The sequence below is a fragment of the Arvicola amphibius genome, chromosome X, assembly GCF_903992535.2.
Source record: "Arvicola amphibius chromosome X, mArvAmp1.2, whole genome shotgun sequence".
NCBI lineage: Eukaryota > Metazoa > Chordata > Mammalia > Rodentia > Cricetidae > Arvicola > Arvicola amphibius.
The window spans coordinates 3,200,779-3,221,845 of record NC_052065.1 but is presented as its reverse complement, the minus strand read 5'-3'; the positions used below and the strand labels follow the sequence as shown (position 1 = coordinate 3,221,845).

The 21,067-nt window shown below is 41.7% G+C and overlaps 1 protein-coding gene across 1 annotated transcript in view; it reads left to right on the top strand.

Annotated features, from left to right (window-relative positions):
• The window catches only part of Phex (phosphate regulating endopeptidase homolog X-linked), a 200,839-nt gene that overhangs the window by 40,714 nt on the left and 139,058 nt on the right, over positions 1–21,067 (top strand). Inside the window, exons 4-9 of the mRNA XM_038317022.1 lie at positions 348–434; positions 1,620–1,846; positions 8,094–8,162; positions 10,634–10,750; positions 16,230–16,313; positions 17,526–17,671. Of these exons, the coding sequence (XP_038172950.1) occupies positions 348–434; positions 1,620–1,846; positions 8,094–8,162; positions 10,634–10,750; positions 16,230–16,313; positions 17,526–17,671 (730 nt within the window). The remainder of the gene's footprint in view (positions 1–347; positions 435–1,619; positions 1,847–8,093; positions 8,163–10,633; positions 10,751–16,229; positions 16,314–17,525; positions 17,672–21,067) is intronic.

Below are 21,067 nucleotides of genomic sequence, written 5' to 3'. Positions count from 1 at the left end.
TGAGAGTATTGCTTGGTACAGAAACAACAGACTGAATTATTTTTGGTTCTTTAATAAATGAAGTCTGCTTTCTTTTGTGTAGGTGGCAGAAGAAATTAACCCCTGCAGAAAGTCTAGCCTCAGATGGATGTTGAACATTCAGTTTCTTTTGAGTTAGGAGAACCCTGGATAAAATAATGTTCAATTGTTTTTATTTGGACTCAAGTAGCTTTGGAATCTTCCCTGCTGTCTGCACTCCTGGGATTCTCCAGAGCTGTCTGTCTTGGTATTTAATTTTCTGGAGACTGACCTTCAATCTGACATGGTATACAGGCAGATACTAATGAATCCTATTTTCACCTTCGTAGCACTTCTGGAGAAATCAGTCAGTCGAAGGCGGGACATTGAAGCTGTACAGAAAGCCAAAATCCTTTATTCATCCTGCATGAATGAGAGTGAGTAATAAGGAAAATAAATATTTATGATCCTTATACCTCAGAATTCTATTAATGTTTAAAGGCATTGTTAAGGAAGAGAAAACTAAAATTCTATCAATGCTTAAAGGTGTTTTTTTTAGGTAATAAAAAGTCTCAAAGACTGGATTTTGATGAATCTTTCTTAGAGAATCTGTGACTGTTGTAGTGGAAAATAATCTTTTAAGGACATTTTGATTTTGTTATTTGATGTTTATAACTATGTGGATATGTGTGTGGGTGTGTGCACTGGAGTGCGTGAGTACAGATGGAGACCAGGTGAGGTTGTAGGAGCCCTTGAAGCTGGAGGTTCATGCTGTTGTGTACTGCCCGCCATGAGTGTGGAGACCTGAACTCGGTTCCTCTGCAAGAACAGCATGTGCTCTTAACAACTGCGTTCTCTCTCCAGCCCCAAGAAAATGATCTTATCTGTGACTGGATTATTTGGGTGTCCGTTCCTATATTAGAAATTTAGATAGGGCAGCAGGGAAAAGCTCATTGTATCTAGTAAAAAAAAATAATGGAATTCATAGCCAGGCCAGTCTGGCTCCAGACAAAACCTGAGAGGGCTTATACTTAGGAGAATTATGCTCCATAGAAGCCACTGGAACTTTAGATTTCTATGCATGTCAGGCTCCTCCTAACATTCTTGTTGGGAGACAAAGACCTCAACGTGATCTTTCAAGGCCATTCCAGAGTTGAAGCAAGTGCTTCCAGAAAGTGTGTTAGTTGATTTAGGTAGGATTTGGGGATATCATTTGATATGCTAGAAATACCTATTCACTGGGGCATCCTTGTCATAACTGAACCAAATTGTTAATGAGGGTTGTTCTTTGGTGCCAATAATAAGTACCACTGGCTTAATTTCATTCATTGGCTGGGGGCTGTGCAGTAAGTCCATCTTCATCATAGAGACCATCCAGCAGGCTGAGAAGAGAAATTTGCACTCTAGCTTGGTGATCCAGTTTGCAGTTCATTTTCATTGCTTTGAATCAAGGTCTCATGAAGCCCAGGTTGGCTTTGAGCAATCACTGTGTAGTTGAGGATCACCTAGAATTTCTGATCCTCTTGCCTTTTCTTCCTGAGTGCAGGACTTGAGGGATGAGCCATGGTACCTGGCTTCTAGTTTACAATTCTAACTTGCCCTTTGTATCCACTCCCTTTCAGAAGCGATTGAAAAAGCAGACGCCAAGCCCCTGCTCCACATCTTGCGGCATTCACCTTTCCGCTGGCCTGTGCTTGAAGCTAATATTGGTCCTGAAGGGGTTTGGTCAGAGAGAAAATTCAGCCTCTTGCAAACGCTTGCAACATTCCGTGGCCAATACAGCAATTCTGTGTTCATCCGTTTGTATGTGTCCCCCGATGACAAGGCGTCCAATGAACATATCTTGAAGGTACAGCCAGGGCTGTTTGTTCATGCTAAGATTAACCCTTTAGGGTGTCTTTTCTTTTTGTTTATATATAGTGTCTCAAGTATCCCTCGCTGTCCTCAAGCTTGCTGTGTACCCCAGGGTGACTCTGAACTCCTGACCCTTGCCTCTAGCTCCTGAGTACTGAGATTACAGGTTTGTATCACCATACCATGTTTATGCAGTGCTCACGAATGCTAGGAAACCACTCTGCCAACTGCGCTACAATCCCCAGTTTGGGTGCTTTCCTAAAGGCAGAAATTCATGCTGGCTTCATGAAATGGTGAGGGAAAAATTCAGCTGAACTTTAGGATCTAGAATTATGCCCTGCTCCAAGATTTGCAGAGTGTAGATCATTAGTAGTCCAAGATGTGCAGAGTATAGATCATTAGTAGTCCAAGATTGGCAGAGTGTTGATCATTAGTAGTCTAAAGATTTGCAGAGTATAGATCATTAGTAGAAAGCTGCCAGCCTTTCAGGGACCCTGTGAGTGGCTTTCAAGTGATCCCTGCTCTCACCCTCAGATGGCTTCTCTGAGCATGTAAATTCCAGCTGGGAGAGGTTTCTGGGTCTCCCATGATGACAGAAGACTTTCTGAACTCTGCTCTTTCCTTCACCTCCTCGTTCCTCTGACAGAAGGGACAACACACACCAGATGCCTTGTTCCCCTTTCAGGAACAACTTGCACACACGCCTACATCCCCATTGTCAAGTTCAATCTGAATCTGTCCTCCTCCCTTTCAAAAGGTAAAGCAGAACTTATTCTAAGCACATTTTTCTGCTAGGAGAAGGAGTATAAAGGCAGGGAGCAGTTGGCTGTGCCCTGAGGTGGATTGCATTGGTGAAATTAGGAGGTTGTCAGAAAGTTACAGACCACAAAAGATTCATCAATGAAAGGGGGTTGTAGGAATTCAAATAACATTTCCCAAGTCATTTTATGCATTTACCCTGCTGTGTTTTTTTCTTCCATAGAAGAATAATAATGATGCTATTGAACATTGATTTCTACCCTAATCTGCCCCTCATCAAAGCAGAACATATTAATGATATATCAATATAAAAACTGTAGGACTATAAAATCATTTAGTATATTTCCTCATCCAACATAAGCCACCTCTCCAAAAATCAAAACCATGGAGCTTCTCTTTTGAGCTAAGTAAGAGGTGGGCAATGTGTTTTCTCTAAAGGGACAGATGGTTCATATCTGAGGTTTTGCCAGCCATCTGGTCTCTATTTCAACTATTGAGCTTTGCCATTGTACCTGGAAAAGCAGCTTCAGATGATGAATGGGTATAAGTATGTGACGAGCTGGCCTGAAGGCTGTGGATTCCTGACCTCTAAGTGTAGACAGTGATAGGGGGCAAGAAAAATCTTTGGTCGTTGAAACGATTCTCACTCAGAAGGAAAGATTTAGTTCCAGAGGCAGCTGTGTGTCTGTGTTGGATGATGAAGTAGCAACATGGTATTGAGCCATCTTATAATGTGAGACGCAATGATGGTTGCAATCCAATCAGCCCCTCTTCAATGTGGATGGTGTACTCGATTTTTAAAGCCAGATTTTAAGACTATTATTCTCAATTACAGGACTATTATGATATTCTTTCAAATACTTTAGATGTTATTTCAAAGTAAGAAGGAGACTGCTATCCATATGTAATTTACACCCTCTGTGGAGTGGTGGATGACTTTGATTCACACAATGATGCATCATTGCAAATGGTAACTATTTTATTTTTCACCCATTTCTGGACTTAGACAAACAATTGACTTATTTTTCTAATATTTTTTTCATGAAGGAAACTACCACTTAAAATAAAAATGAGCAATAAACACCTATGTATTTATGAACCTAACATCAATACCCTCAACTTTGTGCTATTTTTTTTTTATCGAATTTAAACCTGTCCTTTTTGGAGGCCAAAACATTTTATGGCATATCTAAAATGGATCTTTTCACTGTAAATATTTCATTGCCTGAGATAATATAAAAGACTCTTGCAAAAAAAGACCAAAACCATACTTAACATCTAATAGACAGTTAGTTTTCAATTTTCCTGATTATATCAAACATTTTCTTTTGTGCTGGTGAGTGTAAAATCCAGGGCCTCATGCATAATAAGCCAGTATTCTACAATCAAGCCATACCTTCAGTCCCTCAAATGTGTCCTTAATAAACCCCAACCAGAAACAGCTGCATTTTGATTGGGGCTAAAATTAAGAATCAATCACATGTGCCCTTTCTAAGTCCGGTTTAATCTACAACAGTCATCACCTTCTCTTTGTTTTTGAAACCACATTTATTTGCTAAAGAAACGGGATTATTTCTCCCATATATTTTCTTCACAATCTGGGTTTGATTGATTTCATGATAAATGAATATCCCATGAGACAAAGTTCTCACTTATAGAAGAACAGCTTGGAAATTGAGGAGAGGAACTCAAGAGATGCTCAGTAGTTAAGAGAATGTAATCCTCTTGCAGAAGACCCGAGTTTGTTTCTCAGCACCAATGTCAGGTGGCTCATAACTGCTGGTAATTCCACATTGAGATGCCCTCTCTGGTTTCTTGGGTATTTGCACCCTTGGGTACCTATCTACACATATATACAGTCACATAAACACAGTTATAGTTTAAAAACATTTATCTTTGCTATTTTAGTTATGTGTGTATGAGAGAAAGAGAGAGACAATGAAGAAGAAGAAGAAGAAGAAGAAGAAGAAGAAGAAGAAGAAGAAGAAGAAGAAGAAGAAGAAGAAGAAGAAGAAGAAGTGTGTGTGTGTGTGTGTGTGTGTGTGTGTGTGTGTGTGTGCGCGCAGATGCTCTTGGAGGCCAGAGGCCTTAGATTCCCTGGAGCTGGAGTTGTAGGTGGCTTTGAGCCATCTAACATGGATCCTGGGAACTGAATTCAGGCCCTCTGCAAGAGCAAACAGTATGTGCTCTTAAACACTGAGATGTCTGTCCATCCCACAGACACCTAACTAAAAATAAAAATAAATCAGGAGAAATAAAAGGGTTAGATTGCTACTACGTAAATCTTTGTAGAGCCAGTGGATTTAGGAAACTATCATCAATAGCTACTAAAATGATAAGGCGAATGTTTGGGAAATTCATGGAATAATGCCTCTGGAACTCAACTATCAATGGTGGCATTGCTAAAAATGGAAAAAGTAGATATTGTATGCCCCTTGATACCAGTCAGTAGTTAACACACCATCACCAAAGACATTGTGCCAAAAACCCGAAACAAAACATAAATCCTTTAAAACGAGTACAGTGTCTACCGTTAGCGCCAGTTTATAGAAAAATAAGGGAAACAGAGGAAGATAGGTAACAGCTTGCCTTGCACACTTAATATTCAATTACACTGGTCCTAGAAACACTGTCAATAATAGAATGCTTTCCAAATGTAAGAAGGCACTTGTACACTTATTATTGCTTTCTTTTGCCAAGGTGGCAGCTTGTTCCAAACTGAAGTGTTTAAGCACTGCTTGGCATCTGAGTGCAGCTCACGTTGGCTTTAGTTCTGTCCTGTTTGTACCAAATTACATGAGTGAATGTTCACACATCTGAATTAACCTCCTCTCCCAAACAGTGGAGAACTGCAGTTTTCATAGTCATGAACCAGTTTGAAGCATGTGTCTAGAGAAGACAGGAGTGATTTTGTTCTGAGATCTGTATGAAACCTAATGAACCTGACAACAAAGTTCGTGTATTGGTGGCTACCAAAGTTCTAGAACTTCTGTGTATGCATTGGCTGGTTTGATAGCTTTAAATTTCTAGGGGCCCATGAAATGTTTCAGCAGGTGAAAAAGCCCTTTCTGACAGGCCTGCGATGGGATAGATTCAGTCCCTGGAACCCACATGCTGGAAGGAGGGGATGCTTCCTTGCAAGTTGTCCTCTGACTTCCACATCTACACATGATATACACTAATAAATTACATGTAAAAGATTTAATTGTTTATTTGTTTGTTTAATTGATTATTTACTTGTTGTTGCTATTTGGTTTAGGTCACTTGAACTTTGGTAGTTTCTATGGCAGATACTGGTTCATGGTGGCGCATGAGGAGAGGCTCTCTTCTCTTGAACCATGGCCCATCAACTAGCCAGGACCATTTAAACAATGCTGTTCTTCATTTTGAGTAGTTGGCATGCAGGTTTGACCTGTGATCTGGTTGTGTAAGAAACAGCCTCGTCTTTCATCTTGAGCATGGGCCCGCTTTACAGTTAGCAGAGCATATGACGCCTCTGGGTGAAGAATAATGTATCCTTTCAATGGGTAGATATGTCTCCATCCTCAAGATATGCAGATGGTTGGCCCCCGTATTGGTCTTTGGAAAAGTTCTCCTGTGTCAAGATGGTAGAGACTTGTTGTAGATTTCAATGGGAGATAAAATTATAGAAAACCGTATTCTAAAATACCGCCTCAGTGCCTGTGCATATGCTTGTCTTATGCCCGTGATAGGAAGAGTAAGAATTTCAGGAACCATGGAAAGTGTTATGTGTGACCTTGAAAGACTATTTGGGGGGTCAGGGTTGTTCTAGTATAAGACAACTCAAATTCATTACGACTCAGAGACCTGCATTTTTCTGGCTCTCAACAAAATTCATGATGTCAACCCGAGAAATTCTCTTAGAAATGTATTTTCTCTAATGTTTTGTTTTTCCTTTCCTATATCATAATTTTCAGATATTTCTTTTTGTATTATTACTTTCTCCCCTAAAACACTTTATTATAATTGGCATGCCAAGTATAATTGGACAAAAATCACATTTTCAGTTCAATGTATCTGATTTTCTAAAATCATACTTTTTTTTTTTAATGTAACCAAGACTATCCTGTAACTAACTCTGTAGCCCAGACTGATCTGAACTGCCAGTCCATGTACCTCTCCAGTGCTCGGATGAACATTTTCTTCTCTTTTGAAACTGAAAACTTCATATTGTAAATGCAAGGACTTTCAAACCCAGAGCAATACCATCTACTTGTGGGGGTTTCTTGAGAAAGACTTTGCCTCAGGAGTCTGTGTGTTTCTAATGAGATTTAGTTGCTGGCCTTATTCAATCTGTTGGTATATTTAAAATGTTCCCTAGGAACTGTAACAATCTGAAGGTTTATGAAAGGTCGGACGACCTCACTTGAATTATCCAAACTTTTACCTTCTGTGGGTTTAACTTCATTTTATGAGAAGAACCTTTGACTTTCTTGATATTATCTGTATAGTTTCCTTTCCTCTGAACCTGGCACTCACAAGAGTTGCTGAGGGATCCAAATTTAATTGAAAGCCAAAGCATCTTAATAAAAATATTTTGTTTTGTGGGTTCTGGCTTACTTCATTTTTGGAAGAAACAGCGACAGATTGGGAATCACAGGAGGATAAAGCCAGAATGGCTTGTGATTTGGTTGTTTTAGGCCAATTAGCAATATACACAAGCTACAAGAATGTCTTGAGTACATTTTACTCAAAATTACAATACCTGTATTTCCTCAAATTTTATAATGGCACCACTATAACTTGACCTTTTATAGACTTTGCTGCATGTGAAGGGGATTTTGATGGAGAACTATAATTTTATATAGATTTTATATATGAAAAGGGGATAAAATACTTGATTAAAGTTGTCTGATTATTATTTGTGCTTCTATCACTTATTCTTAACTTTTCAAAGAAGCTTCTAAAAGCCACAAAGATTTCTCCAGAATGTCAGTCCATTCCTTGTGAGTACAAGGAAACGTTATTTCTGAGTGGGCTGTGGAAAGCCTAATGCATCAGCTCCAGCCAGATGGGCATTTGCAAAGCACTTTGGTGATGTGGGTAGTGGATCTGGGAACAGAAGGCAGTTTGACTCTGAGCTCTGTTCAGTCACATGAGCTTGGGAAAAATCATAAATTCTCTGGCTTTGGTCAGATAATCTCTAATATCTATTCCAACTCAAACAGCCTTGCATTGTTGAGTGTTGGCGAAACCTCAGCAGATGGCTAGCACAAATCCGGAAGTCAGGGGACAGGTCTCTGATACGTTAGGTCTCTCAAAGTGCCCATTTGCATGCAGTTTTGAATGGAGTGAAGGGATTCTTGTGACGGTGACACATGCTCAAAATATGGCGGGGCTGCCAGGGAGCCCATGACTCTTGTTAACATGCTACTCAACCAAATGTCAAATGTCAATGCCATGCCTTTTCTGTTTGTCTGTCTTATTGTTTTGTGTTTTTCTTTTTCTTTTTGTTTTAACAGCTGGACCAAGCAACACTCTCCCTGGCTGTGAGGGAAGACTTCCTTGATAACAGTACGGAGGCCAAATCTGTGAGTTTTACTCACGTTTAGCTACATGTCTTGCCTGGTGGCTGTTTGGTTCATCAGTTGCTATAAGATGTCAGTGTCTGTTCTGGAAGCCATCATCATGACTTCACGGAACACATTCCCAGTGTAGCAAGGCAGAGAGCGTTTGTTTAGGCCAGCGGTTCTCAACCTGTGGGTCCCGACTCTAATGGGGATTGCATGTCAACTATCTCGCGTATCAGATGTTTACATTACAATTCATAACAGCAAAATTACAGTAATGAACTAGCAAGGAAATAATTTTATGCTTGGGGTCGCCACAACCTGAGGAACTGTATTACAATGTCACAGCATTATGAAGGTTGAGAATCACTGGTTATCAACACATAGTTCTACTTCCTGTCTTGTAGAAGCAGGAACATCAAGCTTGTGTAAGTTCCCTGTTCAGTGACCTCATCACATTGATAAGATAGCATATCCAAATGAAATAACCAAGATATGAGTTTGCAGCCAATCCTCAGATGAGCAAATTCATGAGCAATCATTCACTATCATTTTCCAAGCTGAAGGATACTCAAAACTGTATTGGTTTAAAAAAAATCATCCTGGAAACTTCATATATGGATCCAGTCATGGTGATTTTGATTTAGCAGACAAAATGGGATCTGGGACTCTATTTTTAGCATGTGCTCTGGGTTAATGATGGTTAATGACGGGTAATGAGAAACAGAAAGGATCGATCAGGTTAGAGTTTTAGACACAGCTTGGAAGCAGGGGAGTTTCCTGGACACTGGACAGGGCTAGGTCATTTCAATAATTTGAATTCACTTTGAACATTTTGCCCTCCAAACAAGCGTCATAGCCAGGTCTCCTGGGCCTGTGCTGTAGCCTCTATATGTGGAAGGCTCTGCAGACTAGCCACAAACTTAGGCCTCTGCCAGTCAGCGGACACTCATCTGAAGTGTTCCTTTTTGAGTCGATTTTGCCAGACTAGGGAACCTGTCATCTTAGCAAGCAGACTCAAGATCATATCCTCTCCCTATAAGTAGTTAACCAAGTCCAAGTGACGCCACCTTTGCAAGTAATTCTTCCTCCAGCCACCTGGTCCCTCCTTCCTAGCCCTACTGTCCTAAATCACATTTCTGTCCATTCTTGCCTTAACTACAGCCATTCATATTTAGTTATGTCCACCTTCACCTCAATAGCCATTTAGCACCACGTGGAAAGTTCTGCTTCCATACCACGACTCTCAGTCTATCTTGTTCTCAAGATAGAGCCTAAACTCTGGGCTGGAGAGATGGCTTAGCTGTTAAAGGCTAGGTTCACAACCAAAAAAACATGAGTATATCTCACTCTCAAGATAGACTCTAAATTCCTCTGAAGAAGCTTAAGGCCTCTTCATTGCCTGTTTTCAGCCAGTCTCTCCTAACTTAACTGTTTTTGTTCTTCCTTCAAGAGAAGGACCTATCTTGTACTGTTCCTAAACCCCGTGTCTCTCAAGTAGTATGTCTCCAGGTTTTCTGGGTTGGAATCTTCCAGTTCTTCAGTTTTCATGCATGCAGTGATCTATTAAGAAACATTTTATGTTTTCTTCATCACTAGAGCACAGACTGAGAAACAGTCTCAAGCATCATTTAGGTTTTCACTTGTATGCCTTTCCCCCGTCGTACAACCTGCTGAGCAAGCCACCTTGAACGTGTACTGAGTCATTGAACATGTTTTAGTAGACTTGGGAAGGGCAAACCATTCTTTCCAATTAATACTATTAGCCAGACTTGCTGACTGAATTTCATTCCATTTATTAAAAGGCTGGCTATCTACCAAGAAACATACAGGTCTTAAGGTGAGTCCTGTAGTAAGAATAGCTTGCAGGGTCATAGTTACCTTGGGGATGAAATTTTATATTTGCTAAGTTGCTGGTTTCTCATCATCCTTTTTCCTGTTCCCCCTGAGACAGGGAGGACAACTCTAGGGAAGCTGAAACCGAAAAGACACAGGGCTCCAACCACCATGATCATCCTTTATTTCTTAGTGTGAAGCTGGGTAAATGGAGCTGGATGGGAATAAATCGCACTTTGCATTAGTGTTCATGGGTCAGGTCCTCTACTTTTAGACTCACTTCTTTCCCATGCCTTTACTAAAGCATCGTTTGCCTGGGAAGGAGACACCCGACCTTTACATTTCTATTCTGGACTCATTTGGAGATGTTTCTTTTATCCATAATATCACCAGTTGCCAGAAAGCTAGTTTGCTTGATGCTTGATGCCTGGGCAACTCTATCTGTCACAGAAATAGTACCTGTGCACTCATCACTTAGTTTTTCTCTCAAAGTGGCAGGTAGGTGACTGTCATTGCATAATACAGGCATCATACTCTGATACAGAGTGAACACGAAGGAAGCTTATTGCCACCTACTGTTTCTGCTCTTCCATATCTCTAAAACGTACTTCCTAGCAGGCTGTTGTCATGGCCACTTGCTTCTTTATCTCTTACAGTATCGGGATGCCCTTTATAAGTTCATGGTGGACACTGCGGTGCTTTTAGGAGCTAATAGCTCTCGAGCTGAACATGACATGAAGTCAGTGCTTAGACTGGAAATTAAGATAGCTGAGGTAAGTCTTAGCTGCAAACCTTTTCGTTTTTGTTGCCATGCCCTTTTCTTTCCTGTATTTTGTAAACAATACATGCTGAATGAAAATGTAAATTGCAACCAAATGGTAACCTTCTGTGTCACTGCCTTCTGGGTCCAAGGTAGCAACTGCATCCTCTTTGGGAAGTAAAAAAAAAAAACAAAAACAACTACTGGAATTAAGAGCTCCTTATTTATTCTACTTCTCTGGTTTAAGCCTAGTCAATATCTATCTATGTGCTACTTTCTGGTAATTAAAGTATGCCAGTAAGGAAACCCATTTTCTCAGAGAAATTCTTATATGGCTCAAATAGAAGAGAGATGTTCAATAGATACTGATATCATTGAAAGTTGGGTTTCCTTCCTTCCTTCCTTCCTTCCTTCCTTCCTTCCTTCCTTCCTTCCTCCCTCCCTCCCTTCTTCCCTCCTCTCCCTCTCCCTCTCCCTCTCCCTCTCCCTCTCCCTCTCCCTCTCCCTCTCCCTCTCTCTCTCCCTCTCCCTCTCCCTCTCCCTCTCTCTCTCTCTCTCTCTCTCTCTCTCTCTCTCTCTCTCTCTCCTTTCTGGAACTGGGAGTTGAATGAAGGGCTTCACACATGCTAAGTATGCTACCACCCCCAGTCCTGGAAGGTAATTTTTAACCCAGCCTGCTTTTTTGTATTATTCCTACTCCATGTGACTGATAAAATTTGATCTCAGAGAAGTTTATCTATCAGTATTGGATGTGAAGTTTGATGCAGAAACTTGACACTGTAAAACTGCCTTGCTGGTGCTCTAATGTGTTACTGTACTTTAGTTTTACATTCCTCCCGTTTTTTTAAGACAAAAATCTTACTGGGTAGCTACAGCTGTCCTGAAACTTCCCAGGTAGAAAAGGCTCCATATCTACTTGCCTCTGCATCCTGGAGTGTTGGGATTAAAGGTGTGTGCCACCATGCCCTTACATTGTTCTCTCTCTCTCTCTCTCTCTCTCTCTCTCTCTCTCTCTCTCCTTTAATCATTTAATGATAGTGTCCTATACTATATTCTGAATAAAATCACCTTAAATTCTTTCTGGCTCATGTTAGAGACGGAAAGGGTTTCTAGAAGAAACAATGTGTAAAATCCCTAAGTGTTCTCATGTACAGAGATAATAAATACAGTGACATTTGCTTATGGGAGAACTCAGTGATCATTTATTATAGAAGTTAATAAAAATTCTGAGGTCCAGGTGTTTATTGGCTTTGTGTTTGTAAACTGGTGGTGGTATGTTAAGATAGGGAGTTAGGATGAAGTACCGGTAGGGTTGGAGGAATTAGGTCTCCCCTTACAGTGATGATGTTCACATATATCTTTTTCCAAATCTCTACTCACAATAGAAAGTTCCTTTCTAGGGCTAGGTGGATGACTCAGTAGGCAAAAAACACTTACTGGATAAGCATGAGGACCAGAGCTGAGTTCCCAGAACGCAAGTAAGGCCAGGCGTAGTGGTACCTATCTCTTATATTAGTGCTTCTATTTTGGGATGGAAGCTGAAAACAAGAGAATTCTGGGAAGCTCGTGAACCAGCTAACTGGGTATACACAGTGCAGTAGTAGACAAAAACGAGACCCTGCCTCAAACAAAGTGAGGACCAGTGCCCAAAGTTATCCTCTCATTTACATACATGCACCATGGCAAATGTGTACCCTTCTAGCTCATTTCTGAAAACTCTTCTGTCAAGCCTGTGCTTACTGTAGGGCATATAATACTGTCCTTAAGATTTTCCCTTCTGCATCTTCCTGCTTCACTCTGTATTTAAACATATTCTTTTTAAATAATTAATTTATTTATTTTTTCCCATTAAAAAATTTACACTTCCTCCCCTCCTCCCATTCCCCTCCCGCTCCCCCACTCACCCTCCTCTTTAAACATATTCTTTTTTGTTGTTGTTTTTTGTTTTTCAATTTTATTATTTTTATTATTATTATATTATTATTTTCTTTTATTAAAAATTTCCGCCTCCTCCCTGCCTCCTCCCCACCTCCCATTTTCCTCCCTCTCCCCCGACTCCCGTACCCGTCCCTCTCCAGTCTGAAGAGCAGTAAGGGTTCCCTGCCCTGTGGGAAGTCCATGGTCCTCCCTCCTCCATCCAGGTCTAGGAAGGTGAGCATCCAAACAGGCTAGGCCCCTCCAAAGCCAGTACATGCAGTAGGATCAAAACCCAGTGCCATTGTCCTTGGCTTCTCAGCAGCCCTCATTGTCTGCCATGTTCAGGGAGTCCGGTTTTATCCCATGCTTTTTCAGTCCCAGTCCTGCTGGCCTTGGTGAGCTCCCATTAGATCAGCCCCACCATCTCAGTGGGTGGGTGCACCCCTCGCGGTCCTGACTTCCTTGCTCATGTTCTCTCTCCTTCTGCTCCTCATTTGGACCTTGGGAGCTCAGTCCGGTGCTCCAATGTGGGGCTCTGTCTCTATCTCCATCCATTGCCAGATGAAGCTTCTATGGTGATATGCAAGATATTCATCAGTGTGGCTATAGGATTGGGCCATTTCAGGCTCCCACTCCTCAGCTGCCCAAGGAACCTCATCAAATCAAAATAAATAGAGATAGCTACAAAATAGGCATCCACCCTGTCTCTGTCTGAGAGACTGAACAAGGAGAGAGAGGACTTGTTCATGGAGTTGTCCTGGCGATTAGAACGAAGTAGAGTTCAATTGAAAAGGCTTCTTGGAGAACAGAAACCTCAGGCCAAGTTTTCTTTTTTTTTTTTTTTCTCATGGTTTATTTTTTTTATATTTAAAAATTTCCATCTCCTTCCCTCCTCCTCCCCCCTCCCTCCCCTCCTTCTCCCCCTTCCCTCCCCTCCCCTCCACCCATACCTCCCCTCCCTCCCTCTCAAGGCCAAGGAGCCATCAGGGTTCCCCACTCTATGCTAAGACCAAGGTCCTCCCAACTCCCCCCAGGTCCAGGAAGGTGATCGACCAAGCTGAGAAGGCTCCCACAGAGCCCGTCCATGAAGAACAATCAGAGCCCAGAGCCATTGTCCTTTGCTTCTCAGTCAGCCCCCGCTGTTGGCCACACTCAGAGAGACGGGTTTGGTCGCATGATCCATCAGTCCCATTCCAACTGGAGTTGGTGATCTCCCATTAGTTCTGTCCCACCGTTTCCATGAGTGAACGCACCCCTCTCGTTCCTGACTTTCTCCCTCATGTTCTCGCTCCTTCTGCTCCTCATCGGGACCTTGGGAGCTCAGTCCAGTGCTCCAATGTGGGGCTCAGTCACCTTCCCCATCTGTCGCCAGCTGGAGGTTCCCTCACGGTCCTGACTTTCTTTCTCATGTTCTCTCTCCTTCTGCTCCTCATCAGGACCTTGGGAGCTCAGTCCGGTGCTCCAAGGTGGGGCTCTGTCATTTTCTTCATCTATCGTCAGGTGGAGGTTCTATGGTGATATGCAAGAAATTCATCAGTATGGCTATAGGAACTGGCCTTTTCAGGCTCCCTCTCCTCAGCTGCCCAAGGAACTAACTGGGGGTGTCTCCCTGGAAACCTGGGAACCCCTCTAGGGTCAAGTCTCTTGACAACCCTCAGGTAGCTCCTTAAATTAAGATATATGCTTCCCTGCTCCCATATCCACCCTTCCTATATCCCAAGCACCCCATTCCTCCGAGCTCCCCCCCGCTCTCCCCTTCACACTTTTCTCTCCCCATCTTCCCTTGGCCCAGTCTTGCCCAACCCTCAAGTTCCCAATTTTGCCTGGCGATCGTGTCTACTTCCAATATCCAGGAGGATTACTATATCTTTTTTGGGAGTTCACCTTCTTATTATCTTCTCAAGGATCCCAAACTTATAGGCTCGATGTCCTTTAATTATGGCTAGAAACCGAATATGAGTGAGTACATCCCATGTTCATCTTTATGGGTCTGGGTTACCTCACTCAGAATAGTGTTTTCTATTTCCATCCATTTGCCTGCAAAATTCAAGATGTCATTGTTTTTTACCGCTGAGTAGTATTCTAGCATGTATATATTCCACAGTTTCTTCATCCATTCTTCCACTGAAGGGCATCTAGGCTGTCTCCAGGATCTGGCTATTACAAATAATGCTGCTATGAACATAGATGAGCATATGCTTTTGTTGTATGATTGGGCATCTCTTGGGTAGATTCCCAATAGTGGAATTGCTGGGTCCTGGGGTAGGTTGATCCCGAATTTCCTGAGAAACCGCCACACTGCTTTCCAAAGTGGTTGCACAACTTTGCATTCCCACCAGCAATGGATGAGTGTGCCCCTTACCCCACAACCTCTCCAGCAAAGGTTATTATTGGTGTTTTGGATTTTAGCCAATCTGACAGGTGTAAGATGATATCTCAAAGTTGTTTTGATTTGCATTTCCCTGATAGCTAGGGAGGTTGAGCATGACCTTAAGTGTCTTTTGGCCATTCGAACTTCTTCTGTTGAGAATTCTCTGTTCAGTTCAGCGCCCCATTTTTTAATTGGGTTAATTGGCATTTTACCGTCTAGTCTCTTGAGTTCCTTATATATTTTAGAGATCAGACCTTTGTCAGTTGCAGGGTTGGTGAAGATCTTTTCCCAGTCAGTAGGCTGACTTTGTGTCTTAGTGACAATGTCCTTTGCTTTACAGAAGCTGCTCAACTTCAGGAGGTCCCATTTATTCAATGTTGCCCTTAAAGTCTGTGCAGCTGGGGTTATGCATAGGAAACGGTTCCCTGTGTCAGGCCAAGTTTTCAATCAGTCTTAGCCATGCAGATGGTGATAGTGGGCAGGAGGTGTGAGGACAGGAGAGCTGGGTGAGGCAGAAGATGGCTAGATGGGTGTAAGGGAGTAGACAGATAGAAAAGGCAAGTGATAACCTGGGGAAGGAAGCTATCCTTGGTCAATGGAAGGGATTAAGATGACTTGAGGAAGAGTCATTTTTGCAGGTCTTAGATTAATATGGTAGAGGCTAGAAGTTTGTGAGTTGTCTGCTTAGGTGGCGACCAAATTCATACCATGAGTAGTGGGAAATCTGAAGGTCAAAAAGCAAGAAAACTGATCCCGGGTAGCAATGATATGCACATTGCTTCCTTTTTGTCATTGACCATTGTCCCCTAGAGGTGAATGAACTGAGGTCATTGTCAGGATACCTTAGGTAAACATGGAATGTTGACCATAATTGTGCAACTTCAGCTTGGTTGTCAAAACTGAGCTAGCAATGGACTTGGCCCATCCACATGGTAGAGGAGAAGAGCATCATGGAAACTTCTTTTTGTACTGGCGACAATATTTCCAACTGAAGAGGATATCTAAATTTCTTTTTATTTTCTTAATCCTGTCTAAAATTCTGTCATTGGTTTTTTTTTTTTTTAATTTCTCCCCACAGCTGGGCATCACACCAAAGTCTAGAAAAAGCTGGTAATAACATACAGATGTTTTGGCACATGCGAAAAGCAGTCATGCAATAATAAATGATTTGTTTGAAAAAATAACCCAAATCTCTTTTTGACAGATAATGATTCCACACGAAAACCGAACCAGTGAGGCTATGTATAACAAAATGAACATCTCAGAACTCAGTGCTATGATTCCCCAGGTTGGTGAAAACACTCTGAAAAAAAAAAAAAACTCTGTTGCCTGATACTTTACAAGGGATTATATTTCATCTCTGTATAAAAGTTAGCCTTGTAAATCTGAACTCTTCCTATTCATCATTTTGATTTCTCTTCTACTATCACATAAAATATCCTTGTATGTACAGTGGGATTTCTTCAGTTGTATGCAGGGAATACTAAGAGCTTTCTGATAGAGGTTAAAATGGTAAGGGCATTTTCTTACAACACAGCCATGGGCGCTCTTTGGTGCTGGTTCAGCTGTTTAGCATTGCATAGATTTTTATCTCTACATTTTATCCTCCTCGGGCTTTTTAGTTCATTTTGATGACATGGCTGCAAAGTGAGCTCTTCCTCACTAGATCCAGGAGAAGGGGGAAGGACCCATGGTCCCATCTGACTTGCTTATTTTTTACCAAGGTAAACAGAAAAGCCACCTTTTTAGCATAGTCCTAGATGGCTTGCTTTTAATTATCAGTAGAATTGGGTCATGTGACCATCCCTGCTGTGGGGCAAGAGGTAGGGAAGTGGGAGCTAAGCAAGTAAGTCACTGGTTTTCAGGTTCACCAGTGGAGGCAGACAAAGGAGGAAGAGTCAGCAGATGGCCTTTAGTGATACAAAGCACAAAGCAGTGTTTGTTTTAGAAACACGCACTGATGCGCTATAGAATGGAGGTGAGCTATTCTGTTGCATTTCCCCCCTCCTGGAATCAGGGAGGTTTCACAGAGAAGAAGACCCATAGTATGCTAAGGCTTCTGCATCTGTGTTTAGGGGAAGGAGAGGGGAAGGTGAGAGGTAGGGGGAGAAGTCTGAAGGAGGGAGTGCAGAGAAGTAGAGGAGTGACCCAAGCCAACAGAAGAGCAGGGCTTGGGGTGAGGTGGGGCTGAAGGAATCAGATAGAGAGGAAACGGAGGGTGAGGAGGGCTGGAGCAGCTGAGGGAGTGCATCATATATTAAAGCACCAGAGTGTCTACTATTCCAGAAGTCTGTGCTGCAGAACACAGGCTCCATTTGTGATGAAAGCCACAGGTCTGAGTGGCGATGATCTGACTTTGGCTTCTGGATAAGCAAATGATGCGCAGTTTTATCTTTAATGATTTGGATGGAGTGGATTACGCTCAACCTACTCTACCTGAATGCCATTTTCTCTTACTGGCTGCCTTACCATAGGTTTCTTTTGTTTTCTCTCTCCTCAGTTTGACTGGCTGGGCTATATCAAGAAGGTCATTGATACCAGACTCTACCCACACTTGAAAGACATCGGTCCCTCGGAGAATGTGGTGGTCCGCGTCCCACAATACTTTAAAGATTTATTTAGGATATTAGGTTCTGAGAGGAAGAAGTAAGAACTTTCATGTGCATTTTACTGTGGCCTTTGTTTTCTCTATAAATTAGAAGAACTTCCATTTTTCATGTGCTTGGAAAATTGCTTTTAAAGAAAGTTACAGCTAAACAGTGAGGGAAAATTGCAGTGCCCTTTTTGCTGACTTGGCCTACATCATTGTCTGGGATAATTCGCTTGCTGAGATGACAACAAATACCCAATGTTTTATGCCCCTTATTTACCCCCATTTTTTTATTTCTCCATGCTGTTTCCTCAGAGAACCTAGATTGTTTATTAGTTTTAAGAACTACTTAGTAATGATGTTATTTCCTGAGATTTCTACATAAATACTTTCCCCCCAGTTCATTTTTGGTCTTTTGCTGCATTTTTTTTTTCTTTCCGGTCTATTTTTTTTTTCAGTCAGCAAGTTGTTTGCTGGCAACAGACCAAATTACCTGTGTTGAAAAAACAAGAGTGCTTTGAGAGCTGTAGGAAAATTAAATAGATAAAACAACTTTAGAAAAGATGACATGTTTCCTCTTTTTAAAGAATGTTTAGGGCTTGGAGCTTTGCTAGCGTATGACTACAGTGGAAAAAAAAGTCCTAAAAATGCTCATGTTTTTTATGTTCATTAAGCCATTTAGATTTGATACAGAAAATGAAAGGTGAACAAATTTATAAAAACAATCCACTAAAACTAATTACTGTGCTGTGATAAAAACAAAAATATGTTATTATTCAGCTTCTGTCCTTATTTTCAGGCATTAAGTTTCTTTTCAAAGGCACCTAATGAAGCCCTAGTAATAAAATATAACATCTAATTTCCACTTCTACCCTAGAGAAACACCTAGATTTCCACAAAAAGCTGCAGCTGTTTAAGGTCTCTTCCATGTTCATTGACAACATATAGGGAAAAAAATCCCACAGAAGAAACAACAAATTCACCTCGAGAGAAGTAGTGATCCTTTAGAAATTTGCTAAGCGAAAATAGAATTTGACAGTGGGTAAGCGTATGTGATACTAAGCTATTTATTACTGCACATGACAGGTGACACTTGCCACATCTCCGTAGGCCCGTGTTGAAAATACAGATACCAAACTCCACCTCCTCCACAGAGTGTGGCGTAGTAGGTCTGCAGGGGTCAGGAATCTTTATTTTCTTTTCTTTCATAAAATATTGATTTATTTTTGTAGTATGATTGTTTTATCTGCATGTATATATGAATGTGTACCACGTGGGTGCCTGGTACCTGTGGAGATTAGAGGTGGGCTTTAGATCTCCATGGAATTAGATTCATAGACAGTTGTGAACTGACACATAGGTACTGGGAACCAAACTTGGACCCTCCGCAAAAGCAACTAGTGCTTTTGACAACTGAGCCATCTCTCTAGCCCCAGGAATCTGGATTTTAAACAGGCATCCCAGGATAGTTTTATGATTCTCTTTTTTTGGGATTGTGGGAAAAAGGGAGGAATTGCTATATTATAAAGCTACTTTGTAAACATTTTTTAACTCTAAAATAGACGTTAAGGATCCCTTATCTAAAGAACTTGGGCCCAGAAGTGGTCATATACTTAATGGCTATCTTGGGAATGGGATCCAAGTCTAAATATAGAATTCATTCTATTTTATGTATGTCATATGCACGTAGACTTATGATAATTTTATGCAGTATTTGTTGCATGTGCAGATTTTGACTGAGACTTTTCATAGGAGCTTAGGTGTGGACTTTGCTATGTATGCTGTAAAATTGCTGCTTAAAACGTTGTCGAGTTTGGAGCATTTTGGGTTTCGGGTTCCCTGACTGGGGTTGCTGAGCCTGTCCTAGGAAATGAAACCCACACACTCTTCTTTCTCCACCTGCCATTGAGTCGCTGAGCACTTTCTAGATTCACATGCTGATTTCTACCAAAAGGATGTGCTTGCCAGCCACGCTGTGCATTCCTTGTTCAGCAGTTAGGGAGTCTGTTTCTTCTGGTGACTCTGAACTTCATTCGAAAAAGAGTAGGGACTTTTGGAAATGGTCTTAATTTGATTTTTCCCAATGCTTAATTTACAACCAGCGCCAACTCTGGTGGTGATTATGTTTTATAGCCGTGGGACTTCTTAACAGGCAGTAGGAAGGACTGGAGGGAGATTTTCACCTCGTTCATCCTACCTCGATAACTTACCCAATGCGAACCCAGCCAACAGCTGTAAGAGCATTCCAACCAAAGGCTCCCGCAGACATTACATCTGTGTACGATCTCACTGAAATGTCAATGTGAAACCCAGATACTTCAAACAATTTCTCAACAATCAAATCATCAAAAAAAAATGGGAGTTCCATGTACACTTGCGAGATTTTGAAGCTGCTCCATTTGTCTTGAAAAGACTGACGGCGCTTTCATTTCACGGGAAGCGTTCGCATTGCTCATCAGTCTTTTAACATTTTTTTGTATCTGTCTTCTTTCTTGCCTCTGTCGCCATTTTATCTTTGTCTCTCTTCCTCCCCCCTCTTCTCTCCTTCCCTCCACTTCCATTCTTATCCTTTGTTTCCTAGGTCCTTGTATGGTGCTTAGCCAAAAAAAAAAAAATTAGTGCTACTGGACTATATTCCCTGCTGGTCACATTTGGTAATCTGAAATGTCCCGTTGAGGAAAGGTCCTCTCGTGTCGCCATCGTTACTGTACATGCCAGGTGCTGTAGAGAGTGTCTATCAGCTCTCATTGCCCTCTGTTCTTGCAAATATGACAGGATCGTTCTCTTTTGTGGCTTGCACTTCCTCTTGGATTGCAGTACTCTCTCCATTCAGCTGATGCTGAAGAAAGAGGGTAGGTGGAGGATTGTATAGGTGTTTGTGGAAAGGTCTTCGGGTGGGATAAGTCAGTCCTACCAACATTCCAGGGTGGGATAAGTCAGTCCTACCAACATTCCATAAGATACAACTCAGGCTTGAGACACATCTAACTGCAGGAGTGCCCGGAAAATGGAGTCTATCTGTGTATCGGGAGGAGAAGGAGTGAGATTTTCTCCAGATACACCTTTATCAAAGAGTTTATGCCATTGTCTCGAAATGACTGCTTATTTGTACAGCTCCCTCCCTATCTTGCCACAGCACAGTGTACATGGGAAAGCAGACATTTTGTGAAATGGATTTGTAGCTGTGAAGTCCAGCATAGTGCCTCTCACATAGCAAGCACGTCTTTAAAGTTTCTAGACATTAACCATCTGTTTTACCACTGCCATGTGTGACCTGGGATCAGAACGCCAAAGAATAAGAAATAGTTCTCCAGGTAGGGAAATGAGGAAAAGGGCCATGTTGAACATCTGGGGTGGTGGAACTGATGTGAATACAGATGTTTCCTTCAAAGATAGAGGCTAGAAGCTGACAGGCTATTTAGGGTTCAGGATGGATAGAGAGGGCTTTAGCT